The 23,553-nt window shown below is 48.7% G+C and overlaps 3 protein-coding genes across 4 annotated transcripts; 1 reads left to right on the top strand and 2 right to left on the bottom strand.

Moving 5' to 3' along the window:
• Positions 1-663: 663 nt before the first annotated feature.
• On the bottom strand, positions 664-5,812 carry LOC308047341 (protein CutA homolog; the record flags this gene model as incomplete). The annotated part of the gene is made up of 6 exons (XM_080355757.1): positions 664-811; positions 1,339-1,388; positions 1,529-1,574; positions 2,609-2,668; positions 5,209-5,357; positions 5,741-5,812. 6 exons carry the CDS (start codon positions 5,810-5,812, stop codon positions 709-711), a joined length of 480 nt encoding a protein of 159 aa, XP_080211883.1. The 3' UTR covers positions 664-708.
• A 2,706-nt stretch (positions 5,813-8,518) lies between these two features.
• Positions 8,519-16,766, top strand: PSMD5 (proteasome 26S subunit, non-ATPase 5). 2 transcript variants are annotated; one of them, XR_013923037.1, is made up of 12 exons: positions 8,519-8,705; positions 8,867-9,011; positions 9,666-9,779; positions 10,220-10,348; positions 10,762-10,871; positions 11,278-11,420; positions 11,907-12,098; positions 12,344-12,453; positions 13,005-13,145; positions 13,504-13,995; positions 16,389-16,548; positions 16,654-16,766. XR_013923037.1 is itself a non-coding variant. In XM_080356171.1 (10 exons), the coding sequence occupies exons 1-10, from the start codon at positions 8,533-8,535 to the stop codon at positions 13,759-13,761; spliced, it is 1,515 nt and encodes a 504-aa protein (XP_080212297.1). In that variant the 5' UTR covers positions 8,519-8,532; the 3' UTR covers positions 13,762-15,467. The 2 variants fall into 2 exon arrangements, 1 of the variants encoding a protein (XP_080212297.1); XM_080356171.1 differs by lacking the exons at positions 16,389-16,548; positions 16,654-16,766 and having other exon boundaries at positions 13,504-15,467.
• On the bottom strand, positions 15,764-17,701 carry B3GALT9 (beta-1,3-galactosyltransferase 9; the record flags this gene model as incomplete). Its single annotated transcript, XM_080355756.1, has 2 exons — positions 15,764-17,289; positions 17,696-17,701. The coding sequence occupies 2 exons, from the start codon at positions 17,699-17,701 to the stop codon at positions 16,153-16,155; spliced, it is 1,143 nt and encodes a 380-aa protein (XP_080211882.1). The 3' UTR covers positions 15,764-16,152.
• Between the last annotated feature and the right edge of the window lie 5,852 nt (positions 17,702-23,553).

Below are 23,553 nucleotides of genomic sequence, written 5' to 3'. Positions count from 1 at the left end.
CATTTTCTCTCCTGTGCCTGTGGGCCTTCCCTGCTCTACCTCTGGTGGTGCCACACGAGCCCATGGGCACAGCTCCTGGTGCCCACGCGTTGCCCTGTGCGGCTCCTGTCCCAGCCGAGCAGGCGGGAGCCAGCGAAGCATCGCCCAGAGCGCCGCTGCAAGCCACCATGGGCCCTTCTGCCCAGCAAAACTGCGGCCAAACGTGAGCCTGCCCAGGTAAGAAATGCTCCTGTTTATTGCCTTCCCAGTCACATAAATAACTCAATATGGTTACATCCTGTTGAACTATTAACCTGAGCATCTTTTTATAAGGTTAAACTTGGCCTAGGTAGAAAGGCGCCGTTCGGGCAAGGTGGGGAACGTGGGGCCGGGCTGGTTGGTCCCACAGCCCTGGTCCCTTTAGTTTCCCTGAACTGGCCGTGGGCACCGCCCAGCTCAGCAGGGTCAGTGTGTGCGCTGCCCGCGGCTCCTGCTAACGCAGCGTCTGCTCTGGTTTCCTGCTCCCTTGGGTTTTGTATGCAGGGTCAGGTCAGGAGGGGATGCTTGGAGTGCAAACAAAATTCCCAATCCCAAGCTTCTGTGTTATAGCAAACCTGTGAAGATATAAGCTGCTTCCCTGCGTGTCCCTAACTCCCGCCTGCACAGAGACCAGTGCAGCGCCACGCGTTTCCTCCGGTGCCCCGCAAAGCAAGGTGCTTTCTGCATGGTTCAGTCCCGTGGGACACTTTCCTCTATCCATTTGAAGTAGAGAGGGTTTCCTTGGTCAATAGGCAGGCTGATGATTTCGGGAATTTCAAAAGGGTGGATGGATCTAAAGTGGAAGCAGATGCAGAGGAACAGTGTCACCAATGTCCCCGCGGGTGGGGGAAGCTGAGGTTCCCGCTCTCAGCCGTGCACATCAGCCCGGCCCCATTCTCTCCCCTGACTTCAAAGCATCCGCACCTTCTTTTTGCCATGTGGTAATTTTGCTTTGAGTTTGGGGTTTACCACAGCCAGCAGCTGCCTGCCAGCGCCCCGGCCCAAAGCTGGTGAAACACAGGGAATCCTGCCCGGAGGCAGCAGGGAATAACCGGAGTGAGGAGAAGGAGAATCCCTCCATGTTCCCAGGACAGAGGGGCTGGTCGAAGCCCAACAGTTGATATTCCTGTCAACCTGTTGGGTTTTTTTATCCTCCGATGCAATGTCTGGGTTTTTCCAGCTTACAACATACATCAGGAGAACTGAAACCCCCTCTGGGTGGGAAGGGGCTCAAGGAACCCGACTCCCAAAGCCTGAGCGGGAGATGGCAGCATCACCTTGGATAGGAAACCCAGGGCCCCCGCAGAGCCAGAGCCTCACCTGACATAGTTGGACAATTCGCCTATTTTGGATGTCCTGGTTTTCACCAACTGTGGAGAGTAAACCAAAAGAAAACAAAAACCAATGGAGAGACAAAGGTGATGGAGAAATCCTTCACACATAGTTCCCGCAGCCCCTTTTTTGGCTGTCTGGGATGGGGATTTTTGTGATGTGGGGAATTGTCACTTACCAGCAGTATTTCAGTGGATTCTTCCAGTTCTCCTTTCCAGAAATATCTGGATTTAAAAGAAAAGCAGCATCAGCAAATAAAGCTCTGGCTGCAGAGCCAGTTTCCCTGGAGGGTTTATTGTCCCTGCTTGGTGCTTTCCATACGTGGCCATTCCTTTACAAAGGATGCTCAAGAAGCATCGCTGGCCCCAAAATTCTACTGTGCATGCGACAGCGCACCCCAGATTCACCGACAAGAGCCTCCTTGGCTGTGCCAGCCTCGAGACAGCTGCCGGGCAATGGCAGGGCCGAGGAGCGGGACCGGGGTGGCCGTGGGGACGGTGCCCGCAGGGGCTGCAGCACGGAACGGGAGGCTGAGTGTGGCAGCATCACGCATCTTTTTTATCCTCGCTGTCCCTGCGGGAGAGGAGATGTGCTTCTCGTGAGTCAGATATGACCTTTCGAAACATTTCTGTTGCCAGAAGGCCATCGTGATCTCATTTCTGCGCTGGGTTCCTGCACAAGGAGGCGCTCAGAGGCGTCGCAGTGTCTCCTGAGCTGGGCATGGAGCAGAGCCCGGCCGAGCCAGAGCCACACTGAGCATCAGTGACTTGCTGTTGGCTCATAGGGATCAAAGCAGAAGGGGAAAAGGGTGTTAGTGGCTTTGCCCTCTCTCAGCAGCTTCAGCTGGGCTATGGGAGAGCCCAGGAGTTTGTACGGGGAGAAGCCCCTCCTGGGGGTCCCAGACAGCGAGCAAAGGGCTGGTTTGGGGATTTGTTCTTTAATCCCTCTAATAAGTGTGGTCCCTTTGCGTGGATGGCTGAGGATGCCTGCAAATACGCTGTTCAAATATTCTGTTCAAAGATACTGTTGTTCTTTCCTGCAAGTGCTGCTTAATATGGTAAAGGCCTTTTTCTGGTCCCTATCCGAGCTTCTTTTAAGCTCAGAGCACTTTGCACGGGTGAGGATCACCTCTATGAGCTGCAACCACAAACAGACCCAGCAACTGTGTGGGACCGGCCTCCCTGCTGGGGTGTCCGTGTCCCGTCCCCAGGGAGCCTGGCTTTGCCTCTCCCCTTGGGGAACATTCAGCCCAACTTACAAGGCCAAGCTCTTCGGCAAGATGTTCACGTAGCCAGCCAGCTTCTTGTCCATGATGGCCCTGGGTGAGACAGGAGGGGCAGTTAGTGCTTGTCCCCAGCCATGGGGACATTCCCTTATGCTGCCCCTGACCAGCTTTGACACTGGGGATGTAGGATTTGGGGTTAATTATTACCCTGGAAAAGCAGAGACAAAGGTCTACTAGTTCTGTATTCATGGTGTCAAACTGCGCCTCTGCTTCACACAGCAAACTAAATGTGGATCTTGTTAAATAAACAACATCAAGGTTTTCCTACCCAAAACGTCCTCGAAATCTAAAGCCGAAATAAATTCCTTCCTTTCGGCTGCCTTGTTTAGCCGTGGAATGATTTGTTATTGCAGAACTGCTCAGGTCTGGCAGCAGCAGTGATGTGTAAGCGGTTCAAGAGTACTGAGGCAATCTCAGGGTGGATTTGTAGAAGAACTAGGTCAATGTTGTGCTTTCTGACCGCAGCAATGTCCGGGCCCTCACGGAGACGCAGCCTCGTCCCTCTTTTAAAAGCGCTGCACTAGTGGCGGCACCTTTGGTTTTCTTTAACACTGGCCTTGCCAGGCACTACTTTGTACCAAGTGCTTTGACAATGCAAACATTGAGCTTCTGGATGACCTTGAACTGCAGAAGAGGGAGGTGTTATCAGACACTGGCAGCCTCATTCAACAACCAGTAAAAATTAACCCTTATCAAGCTAAAGAATTACAACCATTCCTGTTAATTTCTGCTCCAACCTGAAACACTCTCCAGGATGTTTTTGGCTCAGAGCAAGTTAAATTTTGTATGTTCTGTGCGCCCAGGGATCAATGTTTAAGCACAGTAAGGTGATGGAGATGGATTTCTCTCTGCCCACGGCTCGGGGGACCATGACCATGCAGGACAAGCGTCCGCCACCGAGGAGGCTCCGCACTGTTTGCTCTCACCATGTGCAGCCAGTTCAAGGCATTTAGTGCTCATAGAGCATCTTGAGTTAATCTGCAAAGCAACAAACTGCAGCAGCATGAGCGGAGATCTCCCCGCTGCGTTTGCCGTGTCAAACACATGGCACAAATCAGTTTGGTTTTGCTGCCTGCAACTTCCAAGTCGCTTTAGCACAGGAACCTTTTGATTTGGGTGAGTAGCTTCTAATTGCTTCTGCTCTGTCCCAGCAGACTGGGATCCTAACTGGCATCCTGAACTTTGTTCTAGCAAGCTGAGCAGAAAAAAGTGGCCACCATGGGAACGGGAAACATTATAAGAAGCTGAATGAGATCTGTGGAAAACATCTGCATAATGCATGATATCCTTGGGTCGGGTACTTAGTGTGTGTTACTTTGTCACTGCCTCACAATAGGCTCTGAATTGAGATAGATGAAATATTAATAAGCAGAAAAGCAAAGAAAATGATTTGCACAAATCGCAGGCAGCGCTGGAGGCTGATGGGGCGTTGGGTGAGTGATATGAGGTGCCACGGCCACGGCGTCCAACCCAAAGGGCCAACTGCTCCCCGCAGGCACAGGGGAGAGGCCGGAGCTCTGTGTCATCCGTGGGTCACTCAGCCACATTCCAGAACACAGGAATAGTTACTCCACCAGTAAAAATGCAATGAAAGTACATGTATCTCAGCAATGAGAAGCGATTTATTTCCTCCCCCTTCCTCACAAGATAAGGAACAAAGTGGAAAACATCTGCAAAGCTGTGGAGATGCAGCATTTTCAGGCACTGAGGCTCTTTCACCAGCCATGTACACTTACTCCTTCTTTTTTTTCAGAAGACATCAAGCGGCACAGATATTCTATTTGAATTTCTTAATACAGTTGCAGTATTTAAGGTGACACAAACTCCCTTTCAGTAGCCTGTCAGTTCCTGAAGGACTGTTTGGGAACACTTTACAGAGGACAGGGGGAGTTTTTGGCAAGCAGCAGGGAAACCAGCACAGGAGGTGGTGCAGGAAACTCAATGGTCCATCATAAACATTTCCTTGGTCAACATGGTTTCAGTACTTTGAACAAACCATCTATTGAACCAGGGACTGGTGGATATTTGAGAAAAAACCTCAGCATGCAAAATGTCACGCAAAGTATCTCAGACATGAAGAGAAGTTGGGAGAACAGGGCGCAGGCTGCCAGGTGGAGCCTCACAAGTGCCTGTTCTGTGTTTGCTGGGACAACTTGTGTGTTCTGTGCATTTTCATGCCAGCGCACTGTGCTTTGTCCCTCTCCATAAACATTTCTGGAGTTTATCTGTGTTGTTCCAGAGAAGGAGGACTGTGGCAGGTCAGAGAACATGGGGCTGGGGCTTGACCCAGCAGAGGACCCAGAGTTTTAGGGCCATGGCTTTCAAATGGGTCTTGAAAATGAATTGAGAAGCAGCTTGATGTTACTGTGGCATTGACTTCAGAGGCAATTGCCAGCTTTCTTTAGGAAGCACAGCTCTTGGTAAGTGGATATGTGATAGAGAAAGAGTGTAAGGAAAAGGAACATAAAAGTCCAGAGACGCAGAGCTCCTCTCGAGCCACAGGGAAAGGCTTTCTCCACAAGAAGCTGCTTTCAAACAATCCAAGCAGACAAGCCGGGGAAGCATCTCTGTACCTTGCAATATCCTTGGCGATCTGCTCATTGAGGCAGTTGATGAAGGCGATGGAGTGTGTCCCCGAGACGTAGCTGCCGGTGAGGGCAGCGTGCAGCTGGAGAGCAAGGCTCCTCAGCACCGGGTACAGCAGCACGGACAGAATCACCACCTCAAATGCAAAATATGCGAGCGATGACGTTAGGTGGAATATTGCATTTTGTAAAACTAGGTGTGTATGTTATCTGCGGAGGTAAGTCACCGGCTGTCTCTGTTAAAATAAACTGCATCACATCAGACCAGGACACAGCTCAGGTCTATAGGGTCCGATGGGGCTGTAGAAAACAATAGCGCTTTCTCCGGGGAATGGCGGTGCAGCAACAACAAGGTGGTTTTGTTGTGCATTAGATGTGATTCCTGGCAAGCCCCTCAGCTGTGCTTTGTACTCACACGCCACAAACACAGTCACAAATATCTGATGATGTGGCTGGGGAGGCTGCGGGGCCAGCGGGGTTAATTTGGTGTGCTGGGTACCAGCCAAGGACGGTGCCGTACCCGGGGCCGCAGCGTCGCCGTCTCTGCACAGCTGCTCTGCTCTTTGTCTTTTGTTTTTGAAACAAACAGCATCTTGCCCTTATTCAGCTACAGTAATAAAAAAATGCTTATAAGACTCAGAATATAGTCTTTTTTCCTCCTTATTTCCACCCTCCTTTGTCCTCTGAAAAACCCTCTTATTACAGGGCCAATGTCAGAGTGGGTTTTTTTAAAGATTGAATTAAAAAAACCCCTCTCTTGTCACCACAAAGACAGGAGCTCCTTTCTGTTTGGAAAATGACTGATGCGCTTTATTGGTTGTCTCCTCTTTTCCAACCCATTTGAGGAAGAATCCTTTGTTATCAAAAGGCTGCTGCTCAGAATAATGTTTAGAGCTTCTTCTCTGCTCTTTTTCTTTTTTGTGCTGAGCCATTTAACAAATATTATGCAACAAATCCCAGAAGCTACTCAGAGCGTTACAAGCTGAACAGAGATATGCTGGTGTACCTATTTTTCCAGATTAGAATGTAATCGTGCTCCTGCTCAGGAAAAATCAAATCCAACCTGTTCAGCACAGCGATCGTTAATCTTCTTGGTGGATGTACGTGCATGTGATGAGGAAACCCCCATGAACATTTGTGACTGAATGTTAGTACAGGAGTGATCAGTCTCTTGGTTATTTGGGTGTTTCCACTCCCCCTTTTATTTTCTTTCTGGAAAGAAAGATAAAAGCCACCGCCCCTTTTTTTTTCCCCCACAGAATAATTATATTTACCAAGGGATGGTGCAAAAGTGATGGAGCAAAGCCTCAGGATTCCTACATGATAAACCGAATAAACTCAGGACTGCCAAGGTGTTGAAGTGAACAAAACTGAAAAACCTGCTGGGAGGCTGTAAGTGTTTCGCTGAAAATCACCGACCGACAAAATGAAAGTTGAGTTTGGAGAGACTAAGATTCCTGCGAGATTTGTTTCGGCTTTGACGAACTAACAACAGCTTTAGGTTTTAAAATTCGGACTTTTTGCCTAGTTTTGATGGGGTTCTGTAAAAAAAACAAGCCAAACCAAAACCCCTACCAAAGAGAACTTGTGGCAATCTTGAGTATGTTTTGAGTGTCCTCAGTGCAAGTGGAAAAAAATTTGCTTTGCTCTCTGCAGAGACTGAGAGTACATTCCTCCTGCATGATTATATATATATATATATATGTAATTTTTTTTTCCTTCCCTGCAGAGGTTGCCTTATAAAGCTACCGAGAGATGCATCGCCAGGGCTGCCCGGGCTGGCATTCACCGCGCCCTCGCCAGGTCACCCGCGTCCCCCTGTCCCCAGCCCGAGGGTCCCACTCACCAGCAGCAAAGGGCCGCGGCCCGGCCACTCCATCTCCCTGCCCGGCCGAGAGGCGCCGTCCCTCCGTCCCCTCCGTCCCCTCCGTCCCCTCCACCTGCTCGGCCCCGGGCTGGGACGGCTGCCTGGCCAGGCTGCTTTAACTCCTCCTCCTCTTCCTCTCCGGCTGCTGCGGGCTGGTACCCACCGCCCCTGCCCCCCCGCGGGCAGCTCCGGGCAGGCAGACACGGGGACACGGCACCTCCAGACATGGGGACACCGCACCCCAGATACGGGGACACCGCACCCCAGATACGGGGACACTGCACCTCCAGACGTGGGGACACGGCATCCCAGGCACGGGGACACCGCAACCAGACGCGGGGTCAGGGCCACCAGCCAGGACAAACAAACGATCTCAGCAGCATCGGTCACCAAACTGTCTGCACCAACATCTGCGGGAGGAACCTCTGTCTCCATCTGAGATGCTGACAGCATTTGCCACTTTTGCTTTGACTTTCCCACCGTTATTTTATTAGATTTAATGTTATTGGGGGTCTGTGCTCTTTGGGTCTAAACTACCAGAAACCTGGTAAATCCTCTTGTGTTGTTCGGGCCGAAAATGCTCCCGTGAGCGCAGAGGAGCCGAGAGCTCCGCTCTGTATCGCACTGTAACGTTATCACACCCGCTCAGCTCCCGTCAGCTGTCGGGGATGCCCGCCCGCCCCCGGACTCAGCGCTCCCGCGGAGCGGCCCCAGCCCGCAGTGCGGTGACAGCCGGTGTCAGCTGCGCTCGCTTGTCCCCTCATCGTCCACGGCCTGAAACAACGACGTTTCCTCCGCTGGCGTGACGCAACCCCCGGGTTTTCCTGCAGCGTGACCCGACCGAGCTGTCCCCATCGCCATGAGCAGGGACAAGAGGCAGCACGAAGGGGGTCCCGGCGCTGCAGCCAGTGGGACCCGCCCCAGGGTGCAGCTCTGCTGCCTCAGCATCCCCGAGGCGAACTGCCGTGTCCCTATTTCACGCTGTTTTACCCCATTTTCCGGGAGCAGCGCTGCTCCGCAACCGCCCCGCAGCCGCGACCACGCCCCCCGCAATCGAGACCACGCCCCTCGCTGTAGGGGACACGCCCTCCACCTGGCACCGCCCCTCGCACATCTGTCCAATCAGAGACAAGATGGGGCGGGGCGCGACCGCCATTTCCTTTACGGCGCAGCGGACGCGAAAGGGGCCCTGGCGACGGCGGGTTGGTTGCTAGGCGCAGTGGTTGTTATGGGCAATGGTTGTTAGGCGCAGTGGTTGCTAGGCGGGGCGGTTGCTGGGCGTGGCGGTTGCTATGCGCAGTGGTTGTTAGGCGCAGTGGTTGCTAGGCTGGGCGGTTGCTGGGCGTGGTGGTTGCTGGGCGTGGCGGTTGCTAGGCGCGGCCGTTGCTAGGCGCGGCCGTTGCTAGGCGCGGCGGGCTCTCGCGACACTTCCGGGCGGCGCCAAGATGGCGGAGGCGGTGTCGGAGCTGCTGGAGCGGGCGGCGCGGCGGGAAGCGCCGCTGGAGGAGCTGCGGGCGCTGCGCCTGGCCCTGCAGGCCGTGCCGCCCGCCGCCCTCCGCGCCCGCCTCAGCGACCGCCACCTGGCAGCGCTCTTCGCCCTCCTCAGCGTCAATGACCGGTGAGCCGCGGCCCGGCGGGCCTGACTCAGCTCGGCCGCCTCCCCCTCCTGCCTCCCCTCATGGCTCCTGCTTCTTCCCCGGCCCTTCAGTGCCCTCCTGGGCAGAGCTGAGGATCTGGGGGCGTCCCCCTCCTGAAGGGCTCGGGTTTGTGTCTGCCCAGGGAGCAGGTGTCCGCCTCTGTTTCTATCCTGGAGAGGCTCCTGCCGGCCCTGGACCCGCTCTATGTCATCCAGAACCTCCGAGAAGAGCTCCAGAAAGGGCTTTTCCACCCCGATGACTCCGTGAAGATCCTCAGCATATCTCAGGTACGGGGTTTTTCTCCAGGAGGACGAGGCAGAGCTCTGGCTTGAGCCAGGCCGGGTTAGTCCTAAGCTCTTAGTGGTGTTTCATGTCTTAATTTGTGACAAAATCAGGTGCTATCTGCAAGAACTGTGCTCCTGCATGCCCATGCAGTTTTGGGTAAATACGTGCTATGTGTTGGTATATAATGTTTTACAATGTGTCTGTTTAACACAATGTATGAAACTGTGTCTTGATTTAAGTAACTTATAAAGGAATCTTCTCTCTCATGTTCTGGATAAAGTTTTCTAAGCCAGCACTGGCAGCAGGTGCCATAAGAATTAAGTGCAGCAATGTTTTGATGTTCAGGATATTTCGAACAATGCTGTGGAAACACTGAAGAGGAATAGGCTGTAGTAACTGGACACCTGTTGCATTAATTTAGAAGAGCAGAGTTGTGGAGCAGCATAGTCTGGAATGGGCTTCTAGAAGTTTCAGGTCCAGCCCCCAGCTAAAAGTGGGACCAGCTTGCAGCTGCTCAGGGCATTGTCCTCTTGAGTTTTGAGGTCCTCCAAAACCAGTGATTCTGTCTGAGTAACTGTTTCAGTGCTTGAATGTCCCTATAGCAGAAAAAGCCTGTTTTCACATTATTTTCTATAATTATTTAATAATGTCTTTAGGTTGGGCGAATTGTTGAAAATTCAGGTGCCGTTACAGAAATTCTCAACAGTCCTGAACTATTACGGCAAATAATAAATTGCATTGGTGGAGAGAAGATAGCAGTGGCTAAAGAGGTAAGCATTGCTGGTTTGTTTTCCTCTACAAACTGATGCAGACACTGCACAAAATACCTTTTCCACTCTGAGATGACAGCCTCTGCTCTTCTTTGAAAAAAAGAGAGCCTGGGTTGCTTGAAAGATGTTATAAGCATGTAGGTGCTCTAGTATTACTTAGATGTGATAGAAGATTTACTCAGATCTGTTGTCTTCCAGTTGCTGTTGATGGCAAAGTGAACTCACAGATCTGAGTTTAGTGCTGGAGACTTGGGTCACAATAACTATCACGCTCTTGTCGATGATACAGTGATTCTCATGGAAAAGTGAATCACAATTCAAGTTTTAGATGTGTAACATGATTTAATGTCTTAGTAAAAAACAATGAGACTGAGTCAGTTCATCTTGGACTTTCTTCTCTTTGTGTTTTTCATATAATAAGTTGCTGGTTTTGTTTCCAGGCCATCAAATCTCTCTCAAGGCTGGCGCAGACGCAGGATGGCTTAGAGGCTTTATTTGTGAGCAGTTTGTTGAGTGACTTGAAAAATGTCATGGCAACGAATGATGTTGTTCGCTACAGAGTGTATGAGGTAGGGATACAATCAGTTTGGCATTCTGTCAACTTCTGGATGTGAAACGCTACCGAAACTTCTGAAGGGGGGCGCAGAGACCGAGAGAGAGATGCCAAGTGTGTTAGTGTAGGTATGTGTGGCAGAGGAGAAATAATACAATCTATCTATTGTAGAGCTGAATGGGGGTCGCCGTGATGATCCTCTGAAGAAAAGATGACTGAATAGAAATCAAATGCATGTGGTGCGAACTTGAGACTCCTTATGAGCTTGTTTCAGGCAAACGTTTAGGTTAATTATGGAAACATAATTAAATTGTATGTTTAATATATATGTAGGGTTAGTCAGTGTTATAAGTTGTATTTTGCCATTACTGTGAACTGTTAATGTTACAGTGTTTTTATTGACCATCCTTTCTCTGTGCTTTTCTTTAGTTAATTGTTGAGATTTCTTCAGTATCAGCAGAATCGCTGAATTACTGTGCAAACAGTGGGTTGATATCGGAATTAATTGGAGAGTTGACTGGAGACGACGTGCTGGTCAGGTGTGTTGGTAATGAGTGTGCCAACGAGATTTTCCCCATTGTTAAAACTCTGATGTTCAGTGTTTAAAATAACATTCTTTAAACATGCATGTGTGTGTTTCTTGTGAAACCTTTTTTAGGAAGGCAGTTTATCTTCTTAAACAGCCTTGAGTGTGAAAAACGCTGTGCTTAAATTTGAGAACCAAGATGAAGTTTCTCTAATTGTAATGCTGGGCTGCAATAGAAATCCTTTACAGTTCTTTCCAACTCTACACGTACAGTGAGACAGCCGAGTGAGCTTGGGGGGGTGATTAGTTTTTGGTTAGTTGTTTTTTGTCTTAAGGATAGAGCAACCTGTTTTTCTTAATGACTGAGAACTTCAAAACGCCATCAGAAATAGGCTAAAATAATTGCTTGTCTCTTACAGAGCTACGTGCATAGAGATGGTGACCTCGCTGGCCCACACTCCACATGGGCGCCAGTATCTTGCTCAACAAGGAATTATCGATAAAATTTCAAACATCATTGTTGGTGCAGAGTCTGATCCTTTCTCAGGCTTCTATCTACCAGGTTACATCCCGCATTTCTTGTTTCCAGTGTTACCACTTGTTTTTGTTAATGAGTTAAACTGAGGACTATTAAGCCTCTATTTTGAAAGCTTATGTGAATTTTTGAATATTAGGACATGTGTGTTCGGTGTATACAAAAAATGCTGAAGGACAGTCTGACCCATGAGTAATATTACTGATTAACAGTGGTAGTACAGGTAAGATCTGGGGAGACTGTAGTGCAGGTTTGAAGTTTGTATTGTTGTAGTCTTTTTTTAATATACAAATTCAAGAGTACAACTGTTACATCATTAATTAAGTAACTTCAAAAATACTGCCTTGTTCCTTAGTTCTGTCCTTATGCTGGTGCCTTTCACAAACAGTATTTGGATCTAATAACGCTAGTTCAGCAGTGAAACAGTCTTATGTTAATATATGTTTAGTTTTGACACTGCTAAAGTGATTGTTCCGCCACTCTAAGTGTTTTTTTTCTGTCGTGTGTTGTCAGGATTTGTTAAGTTTTTTGGAAACCTGGCTGTCGTAGACAGTCCGCAGCAGATCTGTGAGCGATACCCGGTCTTCATGGAAAAAGTCTTTGAAATGGCAGAAAGTCACGACCCGACAATGATTGGAGTGGCTGTGGACACGCTGGGCGTCCTGGGATCAACTGTGGAAGGCAAACAGGTTCTGCAGAAAGCAAGTTCGTATCATTTTTTGCCTCATGTAGTGATGCTTTCTGTGAAGACCACGTTATTTCTCTTAACATAGAGCTGCTCAGAGGGCTCAAAGTAGGTGTTGGGCTTCTTGCTACTTTGTTTTTTCAAGTGAAATATCTGTATTAGCAGCTAGCCATTGGAGTATTGTCAAATGTGGCTGACAGGTGACTTTATAGTCCAGCCCAGTCTATCTGAATTAATTACAAGCACTTTGTTTTTATTTTCAAAGGAAATCGATTTCAAAATCTGTTAAACAGAATAGGGCACCAGGCAAAGAATGCTCCCACAGAGTTACGGCTTCGCTGCTTGGATGCGATTTCAGCTCTTCTTTACTTGCCTGTAAGTTTGTGGTTTGGTTTGGTTTTTTAATCTACAAGAATGAAATTGTTGTGCGTCTGTCTAATTGTGTGAAGAGCTCTTGCAGCACCAGCTTAGGCAGCAGTGGTAGCTTTCCTAGTATTTGGAGTCCTTACCTTTACTGTTTTGAAATTCCCTGGTTTATTTGTTTGCTTAAAGTTTGAGTGTTTGTAAGAAGCCAGGTGTTCTGAAATGTGTTTATAGAACATGGAGACAGCCTTAGCAAGGGAATGATAGTAAAGTTTGCTTCCCTCTGCTTTAGAGGGATAGTGGCAGACTGCTCTGATCCCTGGGTGTGTTCTTTAGGTCCAGTGATCTACTTTTTTATTTAAATCTGTCCTCCAAGGTAAATGAAATACAAAAAGCCATTTCTTCATTCATGAGAATAACTTGAAAATTTCAACTACTTCAGTTTAATTTGCTGGTGGTTTGTTTCAAATAACTTCTTTAGCTGTTGAACATATACTCAAACTTGACAGCTTTTCGTAATCCTACTCAAACTGTTTCATTTCTGAATATTTCTCTGCGTGTAGCCGGAGCAGCAGACCGAAGACCTTTTACGAATGACTGAATCGTGGTTCGCATCCTTGTCTAACCAGCCGCTGGAGCTCTTCAGGAGCATCAGTACTCAGCCGTTCCCTGACCTCCACTGTGGGGCTTTACGGGTATTTACTGTAAGTGCTTTTTGGTTTTGGAGATCAAGTAGCAGACATCATGTCTGTAATGCTTATTTTACAAATTGGAGAGTAGGGGGAAAACAAAGGCACGTTCTAGGCTGCTATGCTCCAGGCTGCTTCAATATTGGAGGCACTGCTGTGATAATTCATTTAAAACTTTAATGATAAGCACTGAGCTGTACTTGTTTTCCAGTGTTAGACCCTGCTCTTTGATTTGAGTGGTGGTTGTACAACTACTGTGGAGAATTAATATCCCATTTTTCTGTTTTTTGGCTATTTGTGTAACAGCTTACTGGTTTTTTGAGTTTTAAAATGCGGCGTTTCTTCCTCTCCTGTCTTTTGTCTTCACGTTTAGGCTATTGCGAATCAACCATGGGCCCAGAAGTTGATGCTTGACAGTCCGGGATTTGTGGAATACATTGTAGACAGATCTGTGGAGCCTGACAAAGCTTCAAAGGATGCCAAATATGAACTGGTTAAGGCCCTTGTAAACTCTAAAACAATTGCGGAAGTCTTTGGAAATCAGTATTACTTGAGGCTTAGGGCTTACTTGCATGAAGGCCCTTACTATGTTCAGGCAGCTTCTACTACAGCCGTGGAAGGAGCGGAATAATATCTTTGGTGTCTTGGTTCCCCTTCTTGCAAACCATGTTACTGAAATAGGTGTTATGGTATAAGGTGTAAAGACTCCTCATGCTGGAGTCTTTTTAAAGGAATGTGGAGCACTTTGACTCTATTTGAAATTAGAGTCATGAGAGCAAATCAAAACCTCGAGGGCACAGCGTAATTTCCCGTAGAATGTCAAGGCAGAAGTTCTCTCTGCACTGTTGTGAGACAGCAAACCAAGGTGAGCGCTCTGTCACCTGCTGACTCTTATTTTGCAGAATTTATCAGTGTTTAGTTAAACTGTTCTTTGGTTTGGAGTTTCTATCATGTTTTCTCAGTAGATCACTGTTCAATTAAAAAAAACCAAACAAACACCAAACCACCTCGAGGTTTGTAACCTCAGATGCTGCCGTAGTTTCTCTCTTTCTCTCTCTATTTTTTTATATCTGCCAAATTGGTACTGGTGTGGAATATACTCTTGTAGTCGTTGTATTCTGTCAGAATCCCTGTCCGTAGGAATAAGTAGCATTCTGTCCACATGAGGGAGTACGAACTGGATTCTCCTCTGTTGCCAACTTGCTGGATGCGAATCTTGCTTGAATAAATAATCCTAAACATTGTTTACGTTTTATGCTGAGGATGGAAAGAAGCTTTTAGCCCTTTAAAAAATGAATGCACACTCTAGTGTATAAAACCAAACTGGGAGCTTTGTCTCCCTTGTTGGCTGCGACTTTGCGTGGCAGCCCAATTTACTTGCTCAAAAGGAGCATGAGCTATAGCACTACAGATCTACTTCAGAACCAAATCTTAAATTGTTTACACTATTTTTAACAGACATTTTTTTTAAATTTTAAGTGTTATTTTTAAAAGGGTGTGATTTTAGTTGCCTGGGTCAGAATAAAAGGAGTAAGAAGATAAAGCTTTCATGTTTAGGGCCGTGAAGTGGATTAGGAGGATGCAAATGTAATTTATGAGGTTGTGTATCTTCCTCGCTGTGGGTGAGATGTGGGACAAGCTGAATGCTACTGAGGCGATGTGTCTTTGGCTATGAAACAGACACCACGATGTGCTGTATACAAAAGGATTATATTATCTGAGGAACAGCTATGAGGGGCATAATAAAACCACGAAATTACTACTTTGGGGTTTATCTTAGTGGTGTGTGAGGACAGGTGTACCCTGCCCTGTGTCCCTGCTCTGCCAAGTGGAGCAGGATGATCTGGGCATGCAGTAGCTCTTCTCTTGCTGTAGCTTTGTGCTGCAGCAGAGGTGACAGTGTCACCTGCCACAAATTGCTGGCAGGGAGTTGAAGTGGGCTCGGAGGAGCAGAGGTGGGTGGGGAAGATCCTTTAATGTTTAATAACCTCTCAGTGCAGGTGATCTGCCGTATCGCTTCTGATCTAATATGTACAAAAGTTGTCATCCAGCATTATCCTCCTGCTGGCGCTTTCGTCCTACATGTGCGTAATAAACATCTGCTCGTGAGAAATGTGGCACACAGCGTCTCATTTGTGACCAGAGAGAGCACAGAAGCTTCGCCAATCCTGCATCCAGGAAAAACATGAAAGCACTAGAAAGGAAATGGAAAGAGTATATAAGTTCTTAGTTTGCACTTGTATTGGACAGTTCAGCTTTGTTATTTTAGGTGGCCTTGTGTGCTCTCTGTGAGCTGTATACTAACATCTCAGTAAAATAAATCCATATATAAGCCTTTTCTGCAATTCATGAGTCTTTCATGTGTGTTTTCAGCTGTTGCTTTTGAAGGCTACTCTGTGTGCTAAGTTTTTAGCATCTGCTTTGCATGGTACACTTGCCAAATACAATATTTTAGAATACACAGATGCCAAACAAAGGGAATTTTTTTATATATGCACGTATGCTTTATTTTGTTGAGCTTTGAGCTCAACATTCCGATGAGTTGATGAGACACTTAACCACTTACTACTCACATGTAGTTCCCTACCCATCCTATGTGTTGCCATATGGTTTGTTTACACGTTGCTGCTGGTATATCTCATATACAATGGAAAAATATAAATGCTCAGAAGTTGCTCCCTTTTTGTGGAAGGAAAGATTCTTCTTTGTTACCAAATACTTAGGAAGTAGGTGATTCATCACAGATTGAAAGGAGTTTTGGCATAAGGTAGAGGACTTCAATAGTTTGGAAAACACTGGATACAGACAAAATTCCTTGGAATACTCTTTTTACTTGTATGCATGCACTTGTAGGTACTTATGTAGCCAGAGTACATCCAGTTCTCTTGGTGCTGTAACACACTATAGCACTGAGAATGAATTTGCTGTTGAAGAGAGCTAACTTTGAGAGGAAAGCGTTATTGTTAACAGGATCAAACAGCAGGTAAAAGAAAATTCAGACTTTTTTCACAAAAGCTATATCCTAATCAGCAAAATGAAGAACCTCACTTTTAATTCTATCTAAGTTAAACTGTTTGAACTTATCAATATAGGTCAGAACCTTGCAGGACACCAGACCGTAGTAAGTCTCCAGTAACGAGCAATCTCCCCCACCGCTGGTCTCCTTCCAGTCTTTAAATAACTCGTCCTCTTTCATGTCGGAAGAGGTGAAAATGAATTTATAGCAGCATCGATTGTAGCTGATGTGCTTCTCCCCAGAAAACCGCGAGCTGTGAATGGGAGTGACGCCAGCATTTCCAGCACAGATTCCAACAAAGACATCGGGGGGCACCGAAACCGGCACCTCCTCGGCAACCACGTACACCTTGCGAGCGACGTCCTGGGACATGACGAAAGCACTCCCGTCACAGTAATCCGGGTAAAACTCTTCTGGGTATTGATGAACAGGGACAAAGTCGGGGCTTTGGGGGGCTCTGTCAGGCACTGCGTGATGAATGACTCTCCCAATGTAAACGTCCTCTAGTTGTGTTAAGCTCAGCAAGAATCCAGCCAGACTTGGAATACCGACAAACACGTCTTCGTCTGTTTTGAGAATATACCTGGCCTGGGGACAGAAAGTCACCGTCCACTCCACGCTCATCAACATCTTCTGTGTCTGCGTCTTGGGAGAATCGATGAAACTGCCTTCAATGATGTCTCTGTGCTTCTCAGCCTCTTCATTGATCTCCAGCTGGGTGGTTACTGACGCCGGCTTTCCTAAAGCAAACAGAGTAAGGACAGCGTAACCTCTGGCGTCTGTCACGTTGCCCCACGTCTGCCTGATCACGTTGCGCCTTGTCCTGTTTTCTGGGCTGCTGCAGACAAGAACGAGCAAAAATATCTCTCGATCAGAGCATGTTGCTGCACTGCTGATGGTGAAAGAGAGATTGGCCTTTAGAGGATCCATATGGAGCTTCCTGGCCCTCTCCCTGATTTCCAGCGTCTTTGCGTCGGTGTAAGAAAGAGGCAATGACCGCAGGAAGTATTCCTCCAGTAAATCTGCTCCAAAGAGCAGCACGTGGAAAAGCAAGACGTTAAAGAGAATGAAGCACCACTGGTGAGTCCGGAGCCTGCAGGGTGTCAGCTGGGGGAGAGAAGACGTGGACACTGAATTCTCTTGCTACTAGAACAGAATAGTCTTCCTTCATTTTATAATACATTAATGCAAAACAGAATAATGACTTTTAGAGCCTGGTCTTTGTATGGTTTGTGTAAAGCTCTTTTCTTCCTAGAAACCTGAGCAGCCCTACTCCTTGTAGCACAGTGAGATCCCAAGCTGAGAAGGATATGACCACTCTGTAGTTTGCATGGGAGTACTGAGGAATAACTTGCTATTAATATTTTCTGGTTCTAAGCTGTTACTGAAGACCTGAGATGCTAACAAGGATCTGTAACGTTAATACATGTCCTCAAAGGAGAGGTCCTTGGCCTGACAATATCTGGCAGGGCGAGAAGGCAAAGGGGAAGGTGTTGTCCCCATTGTCCCCGTTGTCCCCATTGTCCCCAGGGAACAGCGGAGCACTCACCTGCATGGTGGTGGGAGTTCTCCCGGCGACGGGGTCTGCGGTCACGGCGGTTTCTCCCCGGCGGAGGCTCGCAGGGCAGCGTCCGTATCTGTGTCTGCGGGGTTGGGTTGCTGCCCAGCACCCAGGGCTGACGGCGCGCACCCAGCCTGTGCGGAGGAAAGGCGATCCCGGGGGACGATCGTGTTGCAGCGGCATAAAACACAAGGCAAGGAAAACTCTAGCCTTTCCCTTTATTAATTTCTGGCACTCGGGGTTGGGTCTTTGAGAAATAAAGAAGTGAAGCCGCCGTTTGAGCTCCCTTGGTGAAAGGGGCCCCGGTCCCCCTGTGAAGCTGTGTTAGGTCTGGCGGTTTGTTGTTTGTTCTCTGGAGTCATGTTTTTTTATAACTGTGCAATTTTGTTCTTGGTTCCCTGGTCTGCAGCAGTTGGCCCCTAAACTGACCACTTTTGGTGTGTTCCCCAGCATCCGTTTACTGTAAACCCTAACGAGCTGTGTTGATGGTGCTTTGCTTTCTGTCTGCACAATGTCATTCTGTGGGTTTAAATGACCATGGTTGTGTGTCCTGGTGCGGGGCTGTGGTGACCCACCCCTGGACAAGCTCCTGCCTTGGGCGCTGGCCTCGGCTGTGCCGGAGCCTCCCTATGTTAATATGTTAATGTGGATGGGTCGGTGATGGCAACGCTGCCGTTCGATGGGCAAATTGTGGTGGGAAGTGTCAGCCTTCATCAGCACAAGTGTGGGAACTCCAGCCCATGTGTGAGAGCAGAGAGATTGTGGTTTGTTTGGTTTTTAAGTTTTGAAAGGATTTCTCGTGGGTAAGGGTGCATTTCTGTTAATGCACCTTCAGGTGAGAGGGCGCAAGGCGGATGCTGCGTTGCTGTGGTTTGCCTCAGCTGCGTGATGCTCCCTTATACGCCCTTAGAGGAGCCAAATGTCCCGGGCAGATGGAGAAGAGCTTTGATTTCTGCTTTGGGGTGACCAAGGGTCACTGGGCTGTGGTGGTGCAGGGGGAGCTTTCCCACCCGTGTTGTAAGAGTGGCTGGAATCACAGGAGAAACCAGGTCCCCAAAATGTGGTTACAGCTTGGAAGTGCATCGTGCCCCTCTGATAGACGGCCGGAATACACATAGTGTGTGTGTCCCACACGGTTCCCAGCTTTACGGTCTCCAAAACAATGGAAAAACTCCTTTTGTGGAGCTTCTGAGTGATCTGGGCTACAGCTTCATCGGAACCAACCTCGAAATCACTGTAATCCTTGCAGAAGTCGTGCTTTGAAGCTTGGCGAGCTGTCAGCACGGGAAGCGTCACTTTATTGTGTTCTCTGAAACAAAAATCTAATACGGAAATATTTCTCACGTACAATAATATAGCACTGTAGCCCCAGATACCCACTCTGGGAAAATAAAAAAATCCCCCTTTGAAGATGCTCTGTCTCCAGCTAAACCATTTAATAAGCAAATAAACACCAGCATTTGAAACCACTTCCATTAAAAATATTGCCTTTCCCAATTGTGCGTTTTTAGGATAATAATGAAAGCCACATGCGTGCCGCCGCGTTGCAGCTCCGCGCAGCGTGGTGCTCGCAGCGCTTCTGAAGCCGTTTCTTCAGTGCTGCTCGGCGGTGGTGGCAGCGACTTCAAACAGTCGCCGATATCGCCTGTGTAAGATCAACGCCGTCCAACCGCAGCCGATGGAGGGTCTTGTTTATCTGAAGAGCCTGCCTGAGTCCTGCTGGGAGAGAGCTGAGGAATGGGGACAAAAAGGCTGCTGAAGGGTAAAATAATGGGTCTGGGAGGCCACAAACCCCTCAGCTCCAGGGAGTTTGCCTGGGGGCGATCCCTCTGTCGCCTTTAAAACCCAGGTAGACGTGAGGTACAGCAGCTTATGTGTGACCTTATCTCATTTTTCAGGTGGGTGAGCTCCAACCACACTCCCAGGGAGGTCTGAGAGTTTCCAGGAGCAGCGTGAATTCAGGACCCAGAGTGGTTGCGGTCGGGTCAGGATGGGGAGAGGAGTGTTGTCCTACAGCTGCGCTTAAACCCTGAAAACTATTCTGGGTGTAAGTTAGGGAGACAACTGGGAAAGCAGCTTTTCCTGAGCCACAGGGATGTAATTTGCTTTTTACGTAAGATGTTTTCACAATTTTCTTATATTTTACATCCAAGCCAAGCTTGTAACAGGAGCAGGGATGTACCAATGATGCTGTGGACAACTTGACCCACCATATGAACAGAGAATGTTTAGACCGAAGGATGTTTAGGGTTGGATTTTTTGGAGAGGACAGAGCCCTGAACTCGCGTGATGTCCAGAGATGGAAGCAGAGATGCCCGCGGGGCGATGGGAGATGCTCCTGGGCAGGACAAGCCGTGGCCGGTGCTGGGGGCAGCTGCGGTGCCGTGTGCTGCAGTGCAGGGGAGCAGCTGTACCCACAGCTCTGAAAATGTCTTTACATCCTCCTGGCTTCCCTCCCAACGCTGTGAACATTTGGGAAGGGGGAGCAGAGCCCGGCTTGCGTTGGTTCTGCTCGACTCCGCCTCGTGGAAACGCAAAGGCTTTGGATGACACACCGTTCTCAGGCGATGGTGCGGGAGAGGGCGGGCGGATGAGGTTTATTGGGGAAAACCGATGAAAATTGATTTTTCCAATATTTATTTCCTTGAACACAGAAGCCCGAGCTCTGCCTGCCCCAGGTGTCTGTGCAGTCACTCTGTGCTCGGTCCCCAGCTCCTGGAGCACAAAGCACCTTCCCCGTGTTTCGGATCTTGCCCAAAGAGCCCCCTCTATTTACAAGCTGCCTTTGCAGTGTTTCACCAGCACACCCAGACCCGACAGTGCAAAGGGCTGGGAAGGGACTTGTCTGGTTTTTAATAACAGCATCAGCTGCAATAAATAAAGGGGGACAATTGTTTTGGTCTGTGTCATCTCAGAGCAACAATTTTTACTTGAAGACATGATTCTGCTCTCGCAGGCGATTCTTCACCTGAAGTTCTCTGTAAGGCTTGGGAGATGACGGCAGAGAAGGCTTTATAGAAGTTACATGGAGTGCATTTCATTTGGGCTTTGATATTTCACATCCATTTGGGTGTTAAACGTAAGTAGAAAACTTAAAATCAAGCCAACAAAATAGAGGGCTGACACACTCGACAAATAGATTAGCCACTCCTGGTACGCTAATGGGGGTGTCTTTTTAATGCCTCAGTTGATGAGCTTAAAAACATGTTTCTATAGCCAAGTTCTTAGCATTCATCTTTTCTTGGCATACATCAGTCTTAGAGTTACAAACCTCTATCTTTTTGTATGGGTATGTTTGATTATTACTTCTTGAGTATAATGACAGCTTTGACAACTAACTACTGCTATATTTCTTTACAAAGACAGCTTAAACCTTCTGTGCGTTTTGCAAGTGTTGCTTTCAGCCTCAGAAATACCGAGCTAGATGGAAGCTGAAAGGGGAGAGCAGGAGTGTGTGGAACATGTCAAGCTGCGAGGCCAGAGGGTCCTTGGGTCAAGCCAGGTCCTGAGAGCTTGTTTCCCCACCAAGATGTCAACTTGACAGAAAAGTTGCCTATTTTGCAGCTGACCAGAAGTTTTCCCCTCGTTATTAATTTTCACAGTGTGCTCTGCAGGTTACTTTGCCTTGCCCTTTCATTCCCTGAAGGTAGACGCAGGCTGTGTTTGTGCCTGACAAATAGAGATTTCACATGAAATTTGTTCAACACGGGCAACATCTGAAGCATTTGAGTCTTGAATTTAGCTTTGCTTCAATTAAATTCAAATCATGCTTCGACAATATTTGCAATTGGGAGCAAACCAGGCCTTTCCATGCCTGACTACACAACTGCTCTGTAGCTGCAGTGAAGCTGGACAGCCGGTCGGGACATTTCTTCTTTCTGGGGAGCCCCTTGTGCTGGGGTTACTGGGGTTCATGTGTGTGTGTGCTGTACCCCAAAATGCAAAGATTACTCAAGGTTGTGGAGGGAAACAGGAGCTGAGTGCTGGTCCTGGAGGTCGTGCGATGCCCCAGCCCATCTGCTCTGGGTCCCACGGTGCTGGATCCAGCTGTGTGGACCTGGGGTTGCTCTGGGGATGGGGGGGGGCTCTCACCAGTGGGGCTGTGCCCCATCGCCCTCCTGGCAGGGGGTTACTGGGCAGCTCGAGAAGGACTGGGACACCATCCAACACGAATCCCGATGTGGCTCCGGAGCACCGTGACGTGCTGGACCTGGGTACGTGTTCCTGAGAGGATGACTGTCCCTCTTGTCTCTGAGTCATCCCCGCCAGTGCCTCCCACAGATTTATTTATTGCTCTTGCAGACACAGAAACAGCAGAGTTGAGTCTCTGCTGCCCTGTGCCCCCGAGATGCTGGACGGTGCCCTTGCTGGGGGGCTGCCCTGCCTCCCCCCTTGCCTCCCTCCCTGCCCTGCCTTCCCTTTGCCTCCTCCTGCCGTCCCCCCGTGGCTTTGGGCACATGGGGCAGCTGTGACAGCAGCACTGCCTGACCCCTGCAGCATCTCAGGGGCTGAGGAGGGGCCGAGAACCTGCAACATCACCATTTAAAGATGATCAATGGAGGCAGCTGGGAAGACAGAGCCTTTATCACGGGGTAGCGCTGGCTGCAACCTGAAAGACCTATTGCAGTTTCCAAAGAAAAGTTAAATCTAGTGCAATTGCCCTTGGAATAGCAGGGGCAGAGGGGAAGGGCAGCATCTCTGGTCGCTGCTCAGATGAGCAGCTGGGAAGGGGAGAGCATGAAGAAAGCCTGTGAGATCACCCAAAGGCTGGAGAAAATGCCTTGGGGAGGAGGGAGAGCCCTCAGCCTGCCTCGCTTTTCATGAAGAAAAGGAAGAGGTGTTTTGTGTTGCGCTGTTTTCACAGGGAGCAATCGCAGGATGAAAGCAGACTCGGTTCAGTGGGAAGAGGCTCTGCTGCGGCTGGAAGCCGCAGTCAGACGAATCCTCGTTAGGAGGAGGGCGTGCGGCTGACTAACGAGTGAGGTGGCGTGCGGGGAAGCCACAGGCAAGAAGTACCGAGGGAGGGAGATGCGGTGATCTCAGCATCCACAGACGCCTCCCTGGGGCTCAGATGGTCCCAGGGTGGCCAGGGGTGCAATGTCACCTGCCTCACATACCGGGGAAGGGACGAGGGGACCAAGTCAGCCCCTCGGGGCTCTGGCATAGACCATTATCCTCAGACAGGGAGAGGGCAAAATGGTCTTGTCTGGCACTGTGAGGGAGGAGAAATCCAACATGGGCCTTGGCCTGAGCATCCACCTTTCCCAAATACGTCTGACCATCTGGCCTCCTACCTTGAGTTTAGGATAAAATAAGACTGTCAAACCGCAGAGGAAGAACTAGCAAACTCAGCTCAGGGGCCGACACTGCTGCCCTGATAATCAATATCAGAAGGTAAATAAAGCCCCATCCCCTTGTCATTCTGTTTTACGACACACACTATGCCCTGAAATACTTTCTGGAGTTAAATAATAGCGGGGCAACAGCATTTGGACAGGGATGTTCTCTTCTTCTGGCTCTTTCTCTTTCATTTCTCATTTATCTTTTCTCACCGTACCAACCCCCCCACCCCGTAACTGTTTTAAGTAATTCCTCCTCCACGCCTATGTTATCACCTAGCATGTCAATATGCCGCTGTGCCACCCACCCCTCTCCTTGCAGAGCTGCACGTTAACATTTCGCACCGCTAATGTGAGGCAATTAGTGAATGAAGAATAACTTTCCTGCTTAAAAACATGATGGGTCTGGAAGCGTCACACGGGCGGATTGCACGGGGAGTATTGATTGCTTTTCTTTCAAACGACTCCTCGTGTAGGAGAGTCCATATGGAGAGAGAGGAGGAGGAA

Source organism: Nesoenas mayeri (assembly GCF_963082525.1).
Source record: "Nesoenas mayeri genome assembly, chromosome: 18".
Lineage (NCBI taxonomy): Eukaryota > Metazoa > Chordata > Aves > Columbiformes > Columbidae > Nesoenas > Nesoenas mayeri.
Note: the sequence above shows the minus strand (reverse complement) of the source record. Positions and strands in the feature narration are given on the sequence as shown.